At 33.5% G+C, this 21,523-nt stretch overlaps 1 protein-coding gene and 1 long non-coding RNA gene across 5 annotated transcripts in view; one reads left to right on the forward strand and one right to left on the reverse strand.

Annotated features, from left to right (window-relative positions):
- LOC139701402 (uncharacterized) overlaps positions 1-15,352 on the forward strand; it is a 65,759-nt gene extending 50,407 nt beyond the window's left edge. Inside the window, exon 3 of the long non-coding RNA XR_011703961.1 lies at positions 15,175-15,352. This is a non-coding gene — a long non-coding RNA (uncharacterized lncRNA). The remainder of the gene's footprint in view (positions 1-15,174) is intronic.
- Positions 1,012-21,483, reverse strand: Brox (BRO1 domain and CAAX motif containing). Of its 4 annotated transcripts, XM_071600044.1 has the most exons (14): positions 21,293-21,483; positions 21,105-21,136; positions 18,861-18,977; positions 15,201-15,307; positions 14,754-14,850; positions 11,519-11,614; positions 10,456-10,528; positions 8,891-8,996; positions 8,135-8,224; positions 6,725-6,810; positions 5,790-5,871; positions 5,317-5,467; positions 4,133-4,292; positions 1,012-3,245 (listed from the first exon to the last, which is right to left on the reverse strand). In XM_071600044.1, exons 3-14 carry the CDS (start codon positions 18,959-18,961, stop codon positions 3,159-3,161), a joined length of 1,236 nt encoding a protein of 411 aa, XP_071456145.1. In that variant the 5' UTR covers positions 18,962-18,977; positions 21,105-21,136; positions 21,293-21,483; the 3' UTR covers positions 1,012-3,158. The 4 variants fall into 4 exon arrangements, with proteins under 4 accessions (XP_071456145.1, XP_027790581.1, XP_027790579.1 ...); XM_027934780.2 differs by lacking the exon at positions 21,105-21,136; XM_027934778.3 differs by having other exon boundaries at positions 21,105-21,483.
- Between the last annotated feature and the right edge of the window lie 40 nt (positions 21,484-21,523).

The raw sequence follows: 21,523 nt of genomic DNA on the forward strand, positions 1-21,523 counted from the left end.
AGGCTCCCAGAAGGCTAAAAACCAACATGAAGATTCAAGATACTGGGTCATCTACCATTTTCTCAGGGGAATACTAAGTGACTATATGAGCTTAGGACTATCTCAAGTACATCACGGGAATCAGATGCAACTGGGTTGTGTGACAGCTAAGGCCTTTAGATGAGCAAGATCAAATATGTTTTCTGTTCTGTAATTCATAAACTATTAACTATTAATTAAATTTTAAAAATTAAGTTTTAAGCAATTACTCAAATGACAAATAAAAAAGTTTTTAGACAGTTATGGTAACCCAATGTGATATGAGTTTACTATTATATATGAGATTAGAAATGCAGTATTTTCTGAAGCACTAGAATTAAACTCTGGAAAGTAAGGAAATATTTCCAAGTGGTTTTATTTAAATGCCACCTCAAGTGTGCAAAGTACAAAAGCTTTTCAACAGATTATGGCACAACAATGATAAGCTCCCCAATTTAGCTTACCACAGTACACAAATGCTGCATCATTCTTCATATTTTTGCATCAAAAATAAACAGGTCCATCAAAATCCTACTTTGAGATTAAGAGGTGATAGGTACCAATAAACATAAGTATAAACCAAACAGGTCAAGGAGTGATTAAGGTTTATTAGTAAGCACACAAAGCAAAAAACAAATGAATCTGTCATTTTTTAAAAAATTTTCTGCAATTCTGGGGGTTGAACCCAGAGCCTCGTGCATGGTAATCAAGCGCTCTACCACTCAGCTGTAACCCAGCTCTGTATTTGTCCTTTTAATCATTAATGTGAATATTAACATTTCGCATAATGCTACTGGCTTAGGAAGTATAAAAATATTCATCAAAAAGCAAAAATTCTGGGCTGGGGTTGTGGCTCAGTGGTAGAGCACCTGCCTTGCATGTGTAAGGCACTGCGATCAATTCTCAGCACCACATATAAATAAATGAATAAGAAAAGGTCTATCAACAACTAAAAAAAAAATTAAAAAAAAAAAGCAAAAAGTCCAATGAAAATGTAGGTAAAATTGCTTTTATTTTCATAAATAAAAAGATAATTCATTATACAAACAATACTTGGCAGAAGCAATATGTAAGCTGTCATAGCCTGGTATGAAATTTATGCAACGGTTAATACAAATAGTTACATCCCCCTCTAGCCTTCATGCAACTTCTTTACATTTGATCATTTCCAACACCATTTTCAAAAAATCTTATATATAATGGGGTATTAAAAGGATAAAGTGTTACCTTTGCTGAGTCAACAAAATACTATTTGATCATGTCAAAATTGACAATTATTTATTTAAATACCAGTATTAACTGCATTTTACAGAAGCACTGAGCATACTGCATATTTCCTTTTCATACAAGGTAGTATAATCCACAAAAATATCAATGTGAAAATTTAGTAACTAGGTTAAATAAGCACTAGTACCTAAGATAAATAGGTCCTTAAGTACTGTTTAAAATTGTCAGCAGATAACATACAGAAACAAATCAATTTGTAGTGACTGTTTACAGTGAAATTTAATATTTCCCATAAACAGCAAAATAAAACTATTCATTTATTGCTCCAAATATTCTGGAAACTGTAGCTTCAAATATTAAATATTATATACTGAAAATAGTAGTTAGCATTTCCACAAATTAAAAAAAAAAACAAAACTTGATTTCTATGCAGCTTTTTAAAAGCGGTGAAAGCTATGATATCTGATTTAAGCAATTATTTATTTGAACACAATCTTGGTTCAGCTAGACATAATTTGTTCATTCTTCAAAATGAAATGCATATATTCCTATTTTGACACTTTATGCATATTTTACATATTTATTAAAGGTGCGTTATGGTGTATCTATATATGTGCTCAGCACAGTGACTGGCACATAGTAAGCTCTCAAAATACACTACTTTTATTTTTCTAGTAAAAACCAATGTGTCATTTATAATAGCAAATTATCTAACACTCTAGGAGAATAATCAACACAAGGTAAATCTACAGATGTGTGAATTTTGTTTAAGTATTATGCATTATTTCTCAATTCTGTGTATATACTAAACTGTTTCAAATGATTATAATCTTTTTCCCCCCTCAACAGTGGGAACTGGACCCAGCGCTCTAGCAATATCCCCAGCCTTATTAAATCCATTTTATAAGATTATATTGTATCTGTTCTCTAAATTTTTGCTATGGCCTTTGACCTAAAACAATGCAATTCTGATAGGAGATATGTATATAGATATATATATTAGAAAACCATATAAAACAATGTACACTAAAATCAGCTAACAAAGATATTTTACTAAAACTTCTCTAACAAAGTAGTAGTTACCGGTGTAATACAGGACAACCTATCTCATTCACGTTTAGTTTTTTTTTATTATCATGCAATATTACTTCTTCAAAAAACATTCTTCATTCTTACTGTCTTCCCTTACATATAAACATTAAACACTTACAAAGTTCTATCCTCTAAGTAAAAAACCCATTAGAAAAGGTATTTATAAAAAAAAACATTGTAGGGTTTTTGAGACTGAATGAAGCAGATACAAGAATAAGAAAAAGTTCTTACAGGTCTCAACTTATTTATAAACACTAATTTTTGAGTAAACTATAGATTCCAGTATATTTGAGGGATTTCGCAGGAACATTTTCTGAACTATTAAGAGCTTTTTTCCCCCACCAGAAAAGATAAATGACTCAGAACATAACAAGTCTGTGCTATAATTAACACAATGGTGAGGGGAAAAAGACCATCTCTGTTCAAAATTCATTCTTGCCATTCTTCTGGTATCAAATAAGAGAAAAAAAATAAACATTTTTGTGAAGATAGAAAAACATACCTGAAAAACAATTCAGGCCTATAATACATTAAGCTGAAACTTACTAACCAGAATTCAAAAAAGATCTAACCCTCAAATACACCTGTCAGAGGCACAATAAAACCTTTCAAATGTTGTCCTGATTAAAAACATGTCTACCACCTTAAAAATCAAGAACAAACGAACTAAAGGCAGATTCCCTCTGAATGTAATAATTATGCTATAAGCTTCAGAAAAATCATTTCAACAAATGTGTACCAAAGTTCTACAGTTTTCTCTTCTACTTGTAGAGTTCTCAGTTTTCTCTTCTACTTGTAGAATTCTAAGCACATATTGTGTTTTAGGAGATGTAGCACCCCGTGTCCTTTTGAGGTTTGATATCTGGTTCTTTCACAGGTTTTACTTCTTCATCTGGCTTAGGTTTGGCCTAAAGAAGGAAAAATACAATATTAAGCACTTACATAAACTCAGAAAACAAACAGGAGATCTTTTCTACTTTAGACTTTCAAAAGGTACAATACTGAATGAAGTAACATTGAGAATAACAAGCTGTCCCAGAAGCTACAAATCAACTCATTTTAAGAAACAGTTACTTTTGCCTATAGTCAAGCAAATGGTCTTCCTAACCTATACTCTCCGAGGAAGAAACGAATAATCAATCTATGCCTATGGAACCCCTAAGTTTGGAATGAACTTATGACAGTAATAGGCTATTTCTTAAGAGTCTGATCAGGATATAAAGATTGTTATTTTAAAGAATAATGATTTTAGTATGGGAAGGGAATTACATAAAAAATGCAGTTTGAAGGGAGGAGCTATTCTTGCAAAATTATTCCCATTCTTTTTGTCATAGATTTCTAGTTTGCTGGCAGTCAAATCTCAAAATTTCCTCTTGAGCTTGATTTAGAACACCAAGATTTACTTAAATATAAATGAATAAAAGTATTTTACTTCTGGATGATTCATGGAATGCTGGAATTAGATACCCTGCAATATGCTAAATGAAAAAAAGAGTATTGTTGTGGGAATACAAACAAGGATAATCTTTCCTCCCACTCTCTTTTAAGGAAGAAGCACTGACAAGTTGTAAAAAGGCAAGATAATGTGTTGATGTCATTCAGTTATGTTTAAAATCAGAGGCCACTGAGGATCTAAAGGCTTTATCTCACAGTGCTCTACAAAAGATTACACTACAATTAGCTGATTTAACATAGACAAACAGGTTATCTATTTAAATAGAGAAAAACATCAAAATGCTAACTCTGAGTTAGCATTTTTAAAGTTTCGTGAGCAGAAGAAAAATCTCTCTCATACACTGTCATCCTTAGGTCTCTTGGTGAGATCAAATGCAGCCAGCGTTTCTGGTGTCCAGTGAGCACTTGTAGGAGGAAATTCAAAAGGCACGGGTTCTACCAGCCCATAATTTGCTTTGAGTTCCAGCTGTGGGGCTTCTGTTGGAATTTTTTGAAAGTAACTGCAAAAAAGCAATTTAAATAGTGATTCATTCATTTATTCAGTAACTGATCTCCTAATATAATCATCAATGTAATGAGGGGTCAGAGATTTCCCTGTCTCATGTAGTTCACAGATGAGTAGGTGAGAAAGTTAAGAAACCTTGTCAAATACAATGCAGAGTTAACTGAAGCTATTATGATATAAAGTGCCATGAGAATACAAAGAGGATCATTAACACAGATTAGTAACTATTTCCAAAGGAAGTGATGAAATGTGAACTAGACATGTTTAAGAAAGTGAAAAGTTTGGAACGATCATATGCAGAATATAAAGAGGAAAATGTACAGAGATTAAAAACAGGGACAAGATAGATTCTACAAACCAACGAAGGTGGTGGTTCACAGTTTGAACACAAATAAGGGAAACTATTTTAAAGGAATAGGAAGGATTGGAAAAAATTAATTATCCTGCTTAACAGGTAGCCAAAATCAGAGTGAGGTGAACATGCAAAGGGAGTTGAGAAGATGTATGGTTGTATATGTATATGTATGTGCGTGTGTTTGTTTGTGGGAAGGTACGCATAAAACATGCAGAGAAAATAAGAACATCATGGGAGTATCCTAAAGAAGTAAGCTACATATCAGTAATTAAAAGGTTCTAAACTGGGCACAGTCACACATGCTTATAATCCCAGTGGCTCAGGAAGCAGAGGCAGAAGGATTGCAGGGTCAAAGATAACCTCAGCAACTTAGTGAGGCTGTAAGCAATCTAGAGAGACTCCATCTCAACACAAATAAAAAGGGCTGGGAGGTGGCTTAGTGGTTAAGAGCCCCTGGGTTTAATCTCCAGTACCACAAAACGTTCTACACACTTGAACTTTATCACTACTATAAAGAAGAAAAAAAATAATGCTAAACTTAAGTGCACTTTAACATAAACCCTTTGAGAACACAGACTAATAGAAACCATGATATTACTAATTAATATTCCAATATAACTATAAACTGATATAATGTTAATATTATATATTAAGTTAGTCTCACATAAATCCATTTTCTCGTTGACATTTTTCTAGGGTATTCTTCACAAGGTTTCCAAGTTTCCTAAAGAACAAGTGTCCCGATGGTTTGACTGTTGGTCCAGGTCCTTTAGTTTCTCCATATTCTTTACATAATGCTTCTGCTTTTGCATATACTGCACATGAAAGGAATAAAAGCTGTTTAATAATAATAAAACGTTCCTTATTTATGCTTAAAAAGCTTTAAATCAGAAGATAAGATTTCTGCTGCTTTCTCTTCTGTAGAGTAATAGAAATATCAATAATAATACTCTAATGGAAAGATGGGCATTTTCTACATTTTCTAAGTTTGAAATACTTTTTCTCCCTCCAATTACCTCACCTGTCCTCATTCCCTTTCATGATATTGGCCAAAACCTCTTAACTGCCTATTTATCCCCCTTTATGGTAAAATACCTATTTTAATAAAAGAATTAAAATTCTGACAGGAATACTTACATTTTTCTGCTTCTTGCAGAGACCTGATTGCTTCACCACATTTATCACTAGCCAACAAAGTCTGACCATGATAACAATAAGCCTAATAAAAAGAGAAACACACTTTTATTCATTCTCTCCCTATCCTTATACATGTTTCAGATAAATGCCTTTATCCATTCTTTTAAGTATAAATAATCTATTAGATCTCTTTACTTGAGTAAGCTTTTCCCATCTCTATTCATATAAAAGAATTATATCAAGCCTTTAGCTGAACTTAGCCTTCTAACCATTTCCTGAGAGCAAAAATTACTTGTTAAAATCTGTTAAATCAGGACATGGCAGATAAAGGAGGAAATTACTGCGCTAATGCAGAGCTACTGTTTTGAGGTTAAGGACTAAAGAAGTTTTAAAAGAAATGTATCAGCCTGAAAGTTTACTCCTTAAATGTGCAGGGATTACATGTGGTCCCAAGTAGTAAATGTAAAAACAGATTATAAACTATAAGAAATAAATACATTTATTTAGACTTGAAAAAAAGGGTTTTGACTCTCTCACATAGCACTTAATCAATAAAATAATAATTAAGTTTGGTGGGTATAATAAGCAGATAAATAGTGTGTAGTAATGGTTCACCAATCTAGGTGATATATATAGTATATGATATGCCTTAAGACTAGACTTAGTCAACTGTACTTGAGAAAATTTTTGTTAAGCACATAGAAGGCTATAGGGAGTTTTGAATCAAACAGCAACTCCACTGCTATAATCTAGGTCTACAATTCTACATCATCTCTTTCCACCTGTGTTAGTTCACAATGGCTACAATGTCAGTGAACATTTACTCAGAACTGCTCGTTATTTGCAAAATGCTAAGACTTTGGTAAGATGAGAGACCTGGCACTTAAGGGGATGGAAAGAGAGTAATTTACATATTTAGGGCTATTAATACTTACGTAAGCTGTGTAGAAACACATTTTCAAGTGAAGATATTTTCTCCATTTTGCAGAATATGCAGGCTCCAAACTGGATAAAGTATGATCTAAAGTTACATTTTAAAAAGTAAAATATAATTTCACCCTGATTCACTAGAAGACTTTTAGTTCATGTATTTTCATGCTAAAAGCAGAATGCCATTCAAGTCTAAGACTCAAGCATTTATAGATTTTAAAAAACCTTCTTTATTAAAAATGACTTAGCTTCCCATAATTATATTTCAAGCTACATAATAGGGTTAGTTAAATACCATGGCATTTCTTTGATTTGATGATTAAGACAAAAACATAGATAAAAATAGATATGGACCAAGAATTTTAAATAATGTTGCTTCCAAATTTTCTCCTTTTCCAAAGGCAGAATTTCTTCTTAAGTGCTAAGTCAGCCTACTACTTCATGCAGCAAGCCTATCTCATACTGCAACCAGAAAGATCTTTCTTAAATTCAAATCAAATCCAGTCAGACTCACTGGTTAAGATAAAATGGATTCCAAATATCTACAGAATCAAGGCCAAACTTTTTAGGTAGGCTTATAAACCACTTCTTTATCTCACACAAATGTATTTTCCCAATCTCTTCTCGTTTTACTCATTCTGTGTTTCAGCTACAACTGTCTGAAAGTGCCAAAATGTGCTAAGTTCTTTCTTAAATTGTAAATAGCATAAAATGTTCTATTCTCACACACTAATGCTTTCTAAGAAACATAACAAAAAGTTCTATGTATATTTCAAAATGAGACTAAGATGTAACCTTCCTCTAGAAAGCCTTCTCTAGCATGCCCAGACTGTTGAGGTTCTCATCTCACTGCTGTAACATCATCATAAAACTCATGATACAATAATGTAATTACATGTTTGTCTACTCCCCTCAGCTGTGAATTTATTCAACTTATCTCTACTCAGCAAGTAAAATAGTAACCATCTCATAAAAAGAAACACATGCAAAGCTCTTAAATTAGTAAATGAAAAGAATAATAGGATAATTAGAGGAAATGTGTTCTGGTCTCAACCTCCCACCTGTTAGCAGTTAAGTTTTGGGTTGATCATGTTAACTCTTTGGTTTGTTTCTCATCTAAGAAAGGATAGTAATTACAAGATTACAGTAAAGATCAAAAACTTAAAAGCAAAAGACCATATAGTTATTAGATGACTGGTTAAAAAGTACAGCACTGTCCTTTCCATTAAAAGTTATGTAGCATATTAACTGTGAGCAACTCTAATTCTTTAAACATCAATGAAGTAATGAAGATACTATTCTAGTTTTGCAAATAATGGAAAACTTAGAATCTTTTTGTTCTGTTTCCTATTCAATCAAAAGCAAATAAATCTGAAAATATAAAGAATAAAAGTATAACAACAGAATTAGCTTACCAGCTTTTTGATAAAAATTGGCTGTTTCATATGCCAGTGCAGCAATTAGTCCAGGAGCATGTTTAAGTTCAATTGCTCGGGCAATTGTTACTAAAACAAACACACAATAAAAGGAACCTATAATTACATTCTTTTCCACTCAGAGTAAGTTCAGTTTTAATAGCAAAAGAAAGTCTGATAATCTTTTTGGGTTTTCAAACAATTATTGTTAAGTTTTACTATGAAAAGAATAGAAAATGCAAATACAAACAGAAAACACAGCTTGTTGGTTCTGTTACCATTTCATTAAATAAATCAATAGCCAACTATTAGTTAACTGCAGAGAATTACTACAATGTAGATTGATATAAAACATACTTTCAGAGCACTGGCATTTGGAAAAAATCCAAAAGCTTAGAAAGTTGTTATCACATAAGTCCCACTGTTTCTTGCCACTGAAAAGATAAAGACTTCAAACTAAGCCAAACAGTGGAAGAGAAAAAAGAATGAACGTGGTAGTTGGGGAAACAAAGAGTTAAAGAACTAGTTTTGTACTGTCAGAAATGGCAGGCAATCAAAATCCTCTTTAAAAAAAGAGTCATTAAGTTGTAAGATCTGTTCCTGCTAGTTCAATGTCAAAGGTAGAATTATTCCTCCTGAAATTTTTAAAAACTGAAACTCAATTGCAGCTAATTCTGATTATTTAAAAAAGATTAAATGCAAATATAGACTTTCTCCAAAATAAAAACAAGAAAAATCTTACAATATTTAGGATACCTTCTTGAGCTTCAGCCTGACACTGGATAATATAAGCTTCTATGAGCCGTGCCTCTAGATCCCTTCCCTTTTCTGCAGGTGTAATAAGTTTTGGGATATGACTTTCCTGAAAGAAACAGAAGATGCCAAATTTCATGTTAACCCGTTGTTAAGAGATGAAAAAATGAAACTAACGAGACATTCAATTGACAAATTTGCCAGAAATTTAATGTACAAACAAAAATTGTAAAAAAAGAGCAACAGTAAGCTTACAGATAATATCAGCCTCTGTACACTAAAATTTAGCTTTTATAAGAAAAAGAAACTCAAGAGCAAAATTTTGGTTATAGTAGACTACTCCATATGTAATCCATACTTTTACCTTAGAAAATGTTTCACTGAAATAGTAAACAAAATTCCTTTTTGTATGATAGCCTGAATTGCTCATTTATATTAATAATTAAAGATACAAAGAAAATACTACAATTTTCCACCTAAATTCAGGATCCTAGCTTTTTCATCACTGTAGACGCATCTTATTTTATCATGGGGAAAAACCCTGACATTGAGCCTCCATGAGTTCTTTAAAAAAGAGTAGTTTAATTAGAATGAAGAGAAGGGGAATTCTAGTTGGAAAACACATTCTTCTTTCTCCTAATGCCCACTATAGCTCCAGGCAATTTAATGTATGAGTGCCATAATTGCCTCTCCAACATTTTCATTGATGTACTGAGAATACGTCAGAAGTTCAGTTCTGTGGAATTGTGACTGCTGCTGATACCTGCTTCAGAGAACAATGTTTCTGTCTATAACTTTTCAGAAGAGACAGAAAAATAAACAGTGTATTACAACTGAAAATTTCTAATTGTAAGAGTCTCTGATGTTTTTAAAAGTAAAATGCAGAAACCGATAGTAATTGGCTGAACTCATCAATAAGGTACTATTAAATATGGAAAACAGAACATATGCAGTTAGCCCTACATATTCAGTTTCCACAACCACATCCTCACACACACACCTTGGACTGAAAAGATTTGAAAAAAAGACTCTGCATGTGTGCTGAACACGTATACTATTTTCTTGTCGTTATTCTCTAAACAACACAGTGTAATAACTATTGACACGACATTTGCATTTACATTGTATTAGATACTATAAGCAAACTTAAGATGATTTTTTTTAAGAGAATTTTTTTAATATTTATTTTTTAGTTTTTGGTGGACACAACATCTTTTTATTTTTTTTATTTTTATGTGGTGCTGAGGATCGAACCCAGCGCACCGTGCATGCCAGGCGAGCACGCTACCGCTTGAGCCACATCCCCAGCCCTTAAGATGATTTAATACGAGAGGGAGTACATACATTATATGCAAACACTGTGCCATTTTATAAAAGGGACTTGAGCATCCACATATTTTAGCATCCCTAGGGAAAGGGAGCAGTTTGTATCCTGCAGATACTGGAGGGACAGTACCAGCTCTTTATACATAATGAAGTGTGTAAACATTCTTCCTCTCTTGCCAGAAAGGAAAAATTATTTAAGAATTAAAGCATTAGAAATTCTACATAAAATTTTATATTTTTACCTTTAAATGTTTGAAAATCCCAGCAGCAATTTTCAGGCTTCGATGGACTTCCTTTGCTTCATCTTCTGTTATGCTTAAAGACAGTGTTAAATTGTTAGAGGATGAATCGCAATTCAGGTAATAGAAACAACAACTAACACATTATCATTAAGCCAAATTAATTGTTTGCATTTCTCATCACTAGTTTTCTTCCATTTAATTAAAAAATCTAATCCTGATACTTTTAAGTGTCAAAGCAACAAATGCAAACGAGATCCAAAGAGAAGATACTTCCAAAAAAAAAAAAAAAAAAGACCTGCCTAGAGGTGAACTCTGAACTCTGAAATGAAGTCTTCTGGTCTTACCGTCTACAGTCTTCTGTTATAAACAAGCACTTATACATATGAAATGATAGCTATCTATATTCGCTACTCTCCTAATTTTAATCACTTTAGAGATAATTTTATATCAGTACACAAGATTCAACTTCATTTTTCAATGGTATCATACTATTCCTATGTATGGATAAATTATAACAATTTTGCCAATTTCCTATTGCTCTAGACACTTTAGCTATTATAAAAATTTCACCTCATTTTATTTTGTAATTCTTTTAGACCTTCAAGATCTTTTCATATACTTAAAACCTTTTGCATTTCTTTTTCTATGAATAGCCTATTCATGTCCATTGCTTATTTTTAACTAATTTGATGGTCTTTGTTGATTTGTAAGAATATACATTTTAAGAAATGAATAACTTACCATATGCATTGCAATGTTTTAAACCAATTCTGTCACGTGCTTCTTAAACTATGTTCATAGGACTTCTAAGCGGACAAATATTCAATCCTTCCTTTTACAGTTTCTTGGTATGGAGTCTTATTTAGGAAAATCTTTCACATTACAAGATTATTTAAAATTTTTTTCTTTTCTTAACACTAGGCTCCCTAATTCTAAAACTTAAAATATGTGCACTCACTCAACATGGTATTCTTTACTCAACAGCCTAAACTTTTTATAATGAAACTCAAAATATTTGAAAAACATCATATTACATACATAAACCCTTTCTCTTTTAACTTACTTTTCTTTTCCCGCCAGTCTTGAAGCATATTTGGTATACCACAGAGCTACATTAAATCCCATGGAAATTAATTCAAAAACAGCATCCTGCTGGGCACTGAAATTAAAAACATGATTATTATTTTCTGTAAATTTTTTGGTTTTTTTTTTTTGAACTGGAGATTTTACCATTGAGGGGCACTTTACCATTGAGCTACATCCCTAGACATTTCTATTTATTTATTTTATTCTGAGACATGGTGTCACTAAATTGATGAAGATGGCCTCCAACTTCCAATTTTCCTGCTCTCCCAAGTTGCTGGAATTATAGGCATGTGCCACCACACCCAACTGAGTTCTATAAAATTATTGAGCTATTGCTACATGAAGCCTATTGAATATCCAACTCAGAATTACAAAGTAAGTGGTTGGGTGTGTGTTCATGTGTGAGTAGGAATAATGAAAATGGTTCTGTGTTTAATATAGATGGGGAGATAAGACCCAATAATTATCAATGAATAGCTAAATATAGTAATGCAATATGTACTATACAACTGAATAACATAAGAATAGTACTTCCAAAGATTACTGTAGATAGAGTAGCTTTAAAAACAGAGATTTCTGGGACTTACCCTCAAAAAGTTAGAAAGTCTGGAATGGAGCCCAGAATCTATAAAATACTCAATTGATTCTGAAATAGATGGTTCTTATACCACATATTAAGAAAACAGAATTAAGAGGAGAGGTAGTTTTAGGCTAGGATGATTACAAAAGGATTAATGGTATATATAAAAGTTGAATTGTGCCTTGAGAGATGATTAGAAGGGAAGCAAAAGACATTCTAGGTGAGAAACTTAAGCTGTCAAAGCACAAGAAAGTATAAAGATTTTTCTGATTAGAGCAGATAGTGTAAAAAGAAATGGATGAAAAGAAAGATGAAATGTCAAAATGAAGTAAACTGTAGAAGATTTTGAATCAGTATTTTACAAAGGAAAAGGTCCTGAAAACAAGTATATGTACTTATTTCCTTCCTATTCTATTACTATAACATTAAAAGATGGCAAATGGCATTAAGTAAATGATATGAACACCAATTTATTCACCATCATTTTAAGAACCTGCAAATTCTTTACACACTATCTTATTAATTTCAACTGATGAAATAAGAAAGCAGAAATAACATCCTTATGCAAAATAAGATAGATACTGAAAAGTTACCAAAAGGGAAAAGCTTTGAAGGATGTCTCTACTTTGTATTTTATTTATTGATTTTGGCCAGGCAAACTGGCACACACCTGTAATCCCAGGAAAAAGGATTACAAATTTGAGACCAGCTTGGCAAATTAGCAAGACCTGTTCTCAAAATAAAAATTAAAGAGCTGAGGATGTAGCTCAGTGTAGAGAGCTTGCCTATCATGTGCAAGGCCTTGGGGTTCCCAGTACCACAAAAACAAAACAAACAAAATTTATGAGGTGTGAGCCCTTGCCTAGTATGTGTAAGGCCTTGGGTTTAATCCCTAGTACCAGCACCACATACACACACAGAAAGCCAGAAAACATTGTAATTAAAATAAGTTATAGATAGTTAATTTATAAATAATTTTAAATATAATTTACAAATTATATTCATAAATTAATGTAATTTTCATGTACATTACATGAAAAAGTTTATAAACAAACCTCACAAAACAGTTTTACCATCTTAAAAAAAAGTTATTCACAGTTAAATAGCTTATTATTTTTGAAATGAGAAATTTCAAATGAATTACACCCTGTGATCTACTGTGTATTTCTAATTTATAATTTTACTTTTAAATCACATGACAGTTTTCTTAATTTACATGAAGCCTAATGAATAACTCTTTTCTTTTTATACTCATTTTTTTCAATCCACCTTGTTCCAAAACACTCCATTTCTGTGACACCACATCTAAGTAGCAGTCAGAGCATTTATAATCCAAGAAATAATTTTTCCGAGCAGATAAGATTCACAGCACAATCTCAGCTGAATAAGTAGAAATAAAGCATAAAGTAAATTAGAAATCTCATATGTACTAAGTTTTCAGTGTTACTTAAGGTTTTCATCACATAATTTTTCACTCTCTCATAAAATGCTAAAAAAAAAACAATAAATAGTAACTTGCTGTAACATGGAATAAAAATTTGGTAGGTAGGCCAAATTTACACAATGCAAAACATTTTAGAATCTGCCAAAGTCTATAGTAATAATAAAGGTTTGAATATTAACTTGAAACTATTTAGAAAGGATCCATCTTCCCTACTTCCTATCCAATTATAAATTCTACACGAGATATTCCCAAGGAAAAAAATGAATTAACATTTAGTGAATGTCTTCTTAAATGCCTGGCATTATAATATTATTCACGTAACCTAAGTTTTCTTATTTGTTCCTCACAAAGTCTTATAACACCAAAATCTAGTTGAAGAAGCAGATGTTTCCTTTGCAGAAAATGTGGAATAGCATCTAGGTATGATGCTGTGCTACATACCTAGATGCTATGTGTAAATTCAACCTCCATTCTCTTTCTATATAATGCACTATTTGCCCTGTTCTTCCAGCAATTGCCCAGCCCTTTCTTTCTTACAAAACAGTAATTCTACAGCAAATTGAGATGAAAATATACAGGTATTTTTAATAATTCAAAGATGTTTAAAAACAAAAAAAGTAATTGAATAAAGTTAATACTATGACATATTTCCTGCTATAATTTCACCTTCGATAGTTTCAAGTGAGTGATGAAAAAGCTCTGAAGGAAACTTTGTAAACAGAGTAGAAACAGTAAAAAGAAATAAAAAACCAAATATCTAGAATCAAAAGACTATGGAGTTAAGAAGACAGATACAGACTGACCAAAGTATTCTGAGCTATCCCTTAGAAAAAGAAAGTAGGGGAAAACCAAAATTCTGCTTGGCTTGAAGATAGGCAAAGACTGAAAGTCAGTTTAGGTTTCAAATTTCTAAAACATTCTTTGTGTCTTATTAAAATAAGACTGTTCAATTTTTATTAGTATTTGTATTGAGTTTATAAAAAATAGACATGCTCTGGGAGAAACAACTAATAATTTTACTTAATATTATATATTTGAATTAGAATCCAATGCTTCTAATTAATTTCCTGACAAGAGAAAATGCTGATCAGACCTTATTTTTATTCTTCAAATACAGAATCTATGAGTTAATGGCTGGCTATATAGTTACAAAAACTGGCTTCCATTTAGTACATTAATATTGCTTACCTTGGAACATGTCCTTGCAACGTATCAGTCCACTTGAAATTTTGAATATATCGCAACTTGCTTTCCTGGGTAGATTCATCCAGTGAATTTATGAAACCTACAAAAAGATACAAGACATTTTAGATTTAGAATAAATATCATGTGTTCTATTTGGACATATTTTCAGATAATTACTTTTCCAGGTGCCTGAATGAATTTTTTTGGCCCCCTTCTCTCTTCCCACATCCCACACCTTTTTCTGAGATAATGTAATATAAAATATGTACATATTTAATTCTCAAAATGTTAAACCACACACTACCATTACACTCTCACATTTTTGAAATTCAAGCATACAAGTATGGCCTGGAAATTAAACTGTCCAAATTTGAAAAGTGTATAGAGTTAAATATTAACTTCTGCATAATTTTTTATTTTTTAGCTGAGAAGTTCATACAAGTAACTGACCTTGTAAGAGTGAAAAGTATGAATCTGCTGCATTCTTCATCATTTCTGGATTACAGCTCAAATCAGTGAATAATTCAAGAAGTCGTGCCCTGGATGTTCTCAAGTCACTTGTACAAAACAGAGACAATAAAATTAAGTAAGCTGTACTACAATGACTGTGTAAAAGTGGCTTAAAGATTTCAATGTAAAAGTTTTAAAAAAATAACACCCATCATCCTCCACTATCTCCTTTAAGGTATCATCAAGTACAGAGCAATAAATTTGATTAGGACTAACACTGGAGATAAATGAAGTTTCTAAAAACATTTAAAAAGTTGTACTAAATAAACCTAGTCCAATTTTTATGAATAAAAATTATGCAATAAGAATACCTAGCAAGTTTTAATTTATAAAAAATAAATCAAGGTTGGACATGGTGATGCATGCATTCATGCCTATAATCCTAGCTACTCTGGACACTGAGGCAGGAGGATCCCGAGTTCGAAGTCTGCCTCAGCATCTGGTGAAGCCCTAAGAAACTTATTGAGACCTGTCTCAAAATAAAAAATATAAAGGGCTGGGAATGTAGCTCAGTGGTAAAGTGCCCCTGGATTCAATTCCCAGCACACACACACACACACACAAAATCAATCAAACAAATGTATGCATTTAAGATTGACAGGAGGAATTAGAACTGAATAACCAGTTCGCAGAAGTTTCTTGAAATATGGAAATTTGACAGTCATATTTGTGTTTGATTTTAGTATCTCCTTAATCCATTTTTTCCAATCATCCCAGATGTGAAATACCTATAAAAACTTAAATACAGTATAGAACATGTAATTATGCAATATACCATAATATTAATATATAAGCTCTAGAATGTGATTTCTAACCTATTTTAAAGTACCTTTGTCAATTTTGTTGAAATATTTACAGAATTAAAACTTGGGACTTAATGGTTTAAAATGGCTAAACTAGACATTACTCACAGAATGTCAAAATACACTTTATTAAGTAGAAAAGTTTTAAAAGTGAAATTGCATTCTGTAGTTCAATGCATAGAACATGTGGCTATTAATCATTTTAAAATGGCTCCCTACACTCTATTATCCTTTACTTCTTTGCTGCAAAACAAAACACAACACCACAGATCTGCCTTTTCCTTCTTGAAATTCTTTTCTCCCATAATTCGAATGTTACTAAATTTTCCAGGTGCTCTTTTTTATATCTAAAAGTTCTCCCCATGTTTTTCTATGTCCCCTTCTTATTTCCACCTATGAAACTGTTCAATCTTGGGCTTTCTGGTTTTATCTTTTGAGATCTCATCTATTAGTACATCTTAAAACTACCTTTTTTTCCTAGATCTTCATTGTCAGCTCTAACTTGGTTCTGTCCATATCCACATCTAATCCCAAAGGCAAATAGCTCAGTCAGTGTTCCAGAAATCATATTACATGAACAATGACTGAAGACACTTAAAATGTGTGTTAAGTAACTGCTAGGCATGGTGGCACACATCTATAATCCCAGCAGCTCAGGAGACTGAGGCAGGAGGATTGCAAGTTCAATTAGGTAATTAAAGACAGACTGGATTTAAACTGTGAGCACCAAGAGAATACGGGCTGCATACACAGAATTCAGTAGGTAGCTAGGATAAAACACATATTCAAACTTACTTGTTGAGTGAAAGAATAATAGCTTTGCAAATATTTTTTTGAGATTAGGAGGGTTGTAACACAGTTATGATGTTTAGAAAAGAGCATGGACTAAATCCTGAATGAGGTGGATACAGTGCTTATTCATTAGTACTAATTCTGAGGAGGCTTATTTCAAAGTTATTATTAAATTATTAAATTTATTAATTTATTATACCAATAATTACATGTAGTTGACTGAAAATGGGACAGGCTACCTTATGAATACGTCATTGTTTGAGGCATCTAGATTTCACTTTATCTAGAAAATGAAAGAAGTGATTCCTAAACTCGGAAGAAATGTGAATCCTTAAGGCCTATTCTAGACTAAAATAGTTTGCCAGAAATTTCCATGTAGGTACTCAATCATCACCTATAGTTCAACTTGGGTAAAATAATATTCGTTTTAAAATTATAGAATTAGAGAAAAATGTAAATATCTGATGTAGGGTGTTTATTTTATAGATTAGGAATTAAGTCCAAAGAAGTTCAGGAACTTGTCTAAGGCTACGGAAAAAGCAATTGAAGTGGGGCCTCGCCTCTTGAAGTCTAGATTCAGGGTCAAGAAACTATAATTTATTTTTGTATGGCCCACAGAATAAGGATGTGTTTTACATTTTTAAATGACTATTTAAGGGCTGGAGTTGTGGCTCAGTGGTAGAGTGCTTGCCTAGAATGTATTAGGCACTGGGCTCGATTCTCAGCACCACATATAAATAAATAAAGGTCCATCAACAACTAATAAAATATTTTAAAAAATGACTACTTAAAAGAACAAAGAAGAATACAAAACAACATCTCTATGTGGCCAATAAAGCCTAAAATAGTAATTATTTAGTGCTTTTCAAAAAGTTTGCTGAAGCTGGGCACAGTGGCACATGCCCAAGTAATCCAGACTCTGTAGGCCAAGGCAGAAGGACAATAAGTTCCAGACCATCTTCAGCAACTTAGTAATTCCTGCAGTAACTCAGCAAAATTCTGTCTCAAAATAAAGAATAAAAAGAGCTGGTAATATGGCTCAGTGGTTAAATAACCTTGGGTTCAATCCCCAATATGAAAAACAAACAAAAAAAAAAGTTTGCTGACCATTGGTCTAGATTAATAAGACAAATTTTCCTGCCTTGTACTACAATCACTTCTTTCCTCCAACGCAGTATCTCTCCTGACTATCCTATATTGGTATCACCAATATCTGAATTATTTGTTTTACATCTAAAACAGACTGAAACCTTTTCAATCTCAGAGCCAGTCCAATCAGCTAACTGTTCCTTTGAAATACCTCTTGCATCTATCCTTTTTGCTCCAGCCAAATTGCTCTCTTATCCCTAGAACAATGGTTTCCTTGATAGAAATCACTCTTTTCACCCCTGTCTAAATCAGGAATCCTCAAACACTTTCTATACAGGGCTAGATAGTCAGGCTTTGTGGGCCATAAGGTCTCAGCCAGAACTATTCAATTCTGCTATTGTAGAGGAAACCAGCCCAAAGGAGCTATAGATAATACATAAATAAATGTGGATCTGTGTTCCAAAAAAACTTCATTTACCAAAACAAGCAGTAGGCTGAACCTGTGGGAAGCAGTTTGCTAATCCCTGAATTAAGTCACAGAATTTATGTAAATTCCAGTTCAAGTTCTTTCTCCTATATCACTTTAATAGTCATTGCAAATCATAAGGATCTCTCCCTGCTCTGAACTCAGTGAACTTACTATCTGGCCAATTAAAAATGTCCATATTCTATTTTATTGAGTCTCTTACACTATTGACTTTTTTGTCATTGCTTTAGACCCAGTAAATTTAAGATTCATTTAATGGTCTTAAATTAAGGACCAAGGGCTAGATGACTGCCGAAATTTAACTCTTCCTCTATCATTTATAAATTTGAAAGTTGGGAACAATGTGTTACATATTTCTGTATTACCATGGAATCTAAAGAGTACCATTTATCCAAGAGTGGCAAAAATACTTGTGAGTCTAACACATACTTGCAAATTTTTGAAGCAGGAGGACCAGCGGCCACACCATAGTAGTTAAAAGAGACAGGAGCTGTAGCTTTTAAAGGGTTCCTATGAAACCAATGGGTCATTTTTTCTGGATGTTTTCTGTAAACAAAACAAAAATACATAAAATTAAATAAAATATTTCATAAACAATGAATGTAGTATAGAAATAGTTATTTTTAAGTTGAGAGCTTACTATAGAATATGTTCATTTTATATATATAAAAGATATATTACTTACATATATAAATAAAATACTTTACCTACACAAATCAAGTTTGTTTTAGGTGGTGGCTTATTTATAGTAGTCTATGTTTACATCAGGCCTATTAAAAAACAGAATTTGGGGCTGGGGATGTGGCTCAAGCGGTAATGCACTCGCCTGGCATGCACAAGGTGCTAGGTTCAATCCTCAGCACCACATAAAATAAAAATAAAGATGTTGTATACACCAAAAACTGAAAAATAAATATTAAAAAAAAATTAAAAAAAAAAACAAAAACAGCATTTGGAAAGATGCTCACAGTAACATTAATGTTAAAATATATCAGAGCAGAAATGTTAACGGGTGGGAAAAAAAAAAAATCACCTGAGGGTGTACTGCTCTTGTTGAAATTAAAGTTCTAACTTAACAGTCTTGGAGAAAACCTGAAATGGTAATGCTGCAACTCCCCAGACTACTTTTGAGTAGTAAAGTACTAGACTTTGGTTGGAAAGCTGCAAGTAAGAATACAAGATCAGAGGAATGAAATTTCCATAAGAGGTTGAAATGATGACCCTCATTTATACTGTTAAGGCTTTAAGTTAATTATATTTCCCTCATATTGCAGACACCAATGGATAACTTATGTGTTTTATAATAAATGTATTTTTATAAAATAGCTGAGTCAATATTTTATAATAAAAATGTTATTCAATATTTGATTAATAACTGTAACCTAAAAACTTTTGAAAACCTACCTAAGTGAAATGCCAAATTTAAAAAAAAAATTGTTTCACAGATTTTAAGTTTAAAAAAGAAAAGTATTACTGTATCTTTTACCTAAAAGTCCCCGGGTAGGTAGTGTATGTAATAATACAGGAAAGTCAAGCCAAAGATTTACATATGGCAATTAGATTCCCGGAAACAGTATTGAAAAAAAATTCCCATGTTTACTTAATTTGAAAACTGTTACACAGGTTGCCAATCAAAATTTTCTTATTAGAAAAAATACGTCGACTGACAGTGTATAAAAAACCTACATTAAGCACTTCCTTTAAGATATTTATTCATGACAAAACTGGTTTTGAGAAGCACCGAATGATTTCGTGAACAGAATGCCTTGTGCACTCAGGGAAAAACTGGGCAGGTTCATTTACGACTTAAAACACTTAACAAGTCCTTTTAGAAAATGTCATCTAAACATCTTCCACATAAGCCTCTTTTTCAGCCTACAGACAGCATCTGCGTGCGCTTACTCCCAAGCTTTCTCTAGAGAGAGGGCCACACTCTGGGCTTAATTCTCCGAGAGCATATTTTCTGCAAATACTGATTTTAAGTACTGTACTCTGCCTCTCCCCCACCGTTCCAACCTTTGGGTGACCCTGCACTCTACCGTATTCAGGAATTCCGAGGGTCGGTGGAAGCGACAGCCCCCTCCGCAGGTGCAAGAGTGCCTTTAAAAGCACAACATTCGAGTACGTCAACAACATTCGAGTACGTCAACTAGCCCAGCAGCACATAAGACCACCAACACTAACGTGGGTCCCAGAGAAACCTACCTGAGAGGGGTCCGGAGCTCTGAGAGTCCACTTCCTGTTTACCACCCAGCCTCTTCCTCCCGTGCCCCGTCGCGTTCCAGACAGCGGGCAGCACCCCTGCGCACGCGCCAACACTAGCGCGCCCCTTTCTTTGAGAATAGGCATTTTGGTGGAAAGCCGATAGTATTAACCCGAGAGGGGCGGGCAAACAACTACCGAAAGAAATCCTACTTCGCTTATAAAAGCTCTTAACAGCTAATAGAGATACGGGGCAAAGGGATTCGGCGAATCCAGCTGTTAATGCCATTGATTCACGGGACCAATATGGGTTTTCTTTCTCTTTAAGGCGTTAGAAGGTGGCTTTTTTAGATCACCATCCAAGGATCTAAAGAGACCGGTGTAAAAGGGGGGTGATCCTAATGCTTGGACTCCAGGAAATAACAGAGAGAGGGATATTAGTGGGGAACGCCCGTCCTCTGACATACTTACCCGGGTTCTCAAGAGTCTGTACGACACTCTTCCTGAGGAAAGAAAAGCAGTACTAGAGTCCGCAAGAGAGAATAGGAGGGAATCGAAGAAACAAGAGTACTGAACTAGAGCAACTGGAAACCAAGCCCGGGCCGAGTCTGGGTCACGTGACTGACGGCCATGACAGCTACCGAGGCGGCAGTGCTCACCGAGCATGGGCGGGGGCTGCCGCACTGTCGCAGCCACCTCAAAACGCTCCTTTCACTGGACTTTTCTAACTTCTCCCTGGTCCTTCCTCTTGGGCTTCAGTGTCGTCCCCCGAGAGGAAGGAAAGAGGTGGTGGGCTTCCCAAGCCGAGAAACGATGCCGCAATAGCTATGGCGGCCCTCGGCGGAGTGGGGCGGCCTCAACCTAACAGGGGCGGGGCCTCGGAGGCGGGG

The sequence above is a fragment of the Marmota flaviventris genome, chromosome 12, assembly GCF_047511675.1.
Source record: "Marmota flaviventris isolate mMarFla1 chromosome 12, mMarFla1.hap1, whole genome shotgun sequence".
In the NCBI taxonomy this organism is placed as follows: domain Eukaryota; kingdom Metazoa; phylum Chordata; class Mammalia; order Rodentia; family Sciuridae; genus Marmota; species Marmota flaviventris.

What these genes read in the sequence shown, in the direction of transcription:
- Brox (XM_027934780.2), bottom strand. Translation starts at nt 18,961, where the DNA reads ATGACCCATTGGTTTCATAGGAACCCTTTAAAAGCTACAGCTCCTGTC. An exon ending in TCAGGCTGAAGCTCAAGAAG is followed by an intron (nt 8,225 to 8,890) that starts GTATCCTAAATA and finishes TGTTTGTTTTAG; the next exon opens with TAACAATTGCCCGAGCAATT. An exon ending in AGAGACCTAAGGATGACAGT is followed by an intron (nt 3,246 to 4,132) that starts GTATGAGAGAGA and finishes TTCCTTCTTTAG; the next exon opens with GCCAAACCTAAGCCAGATGA.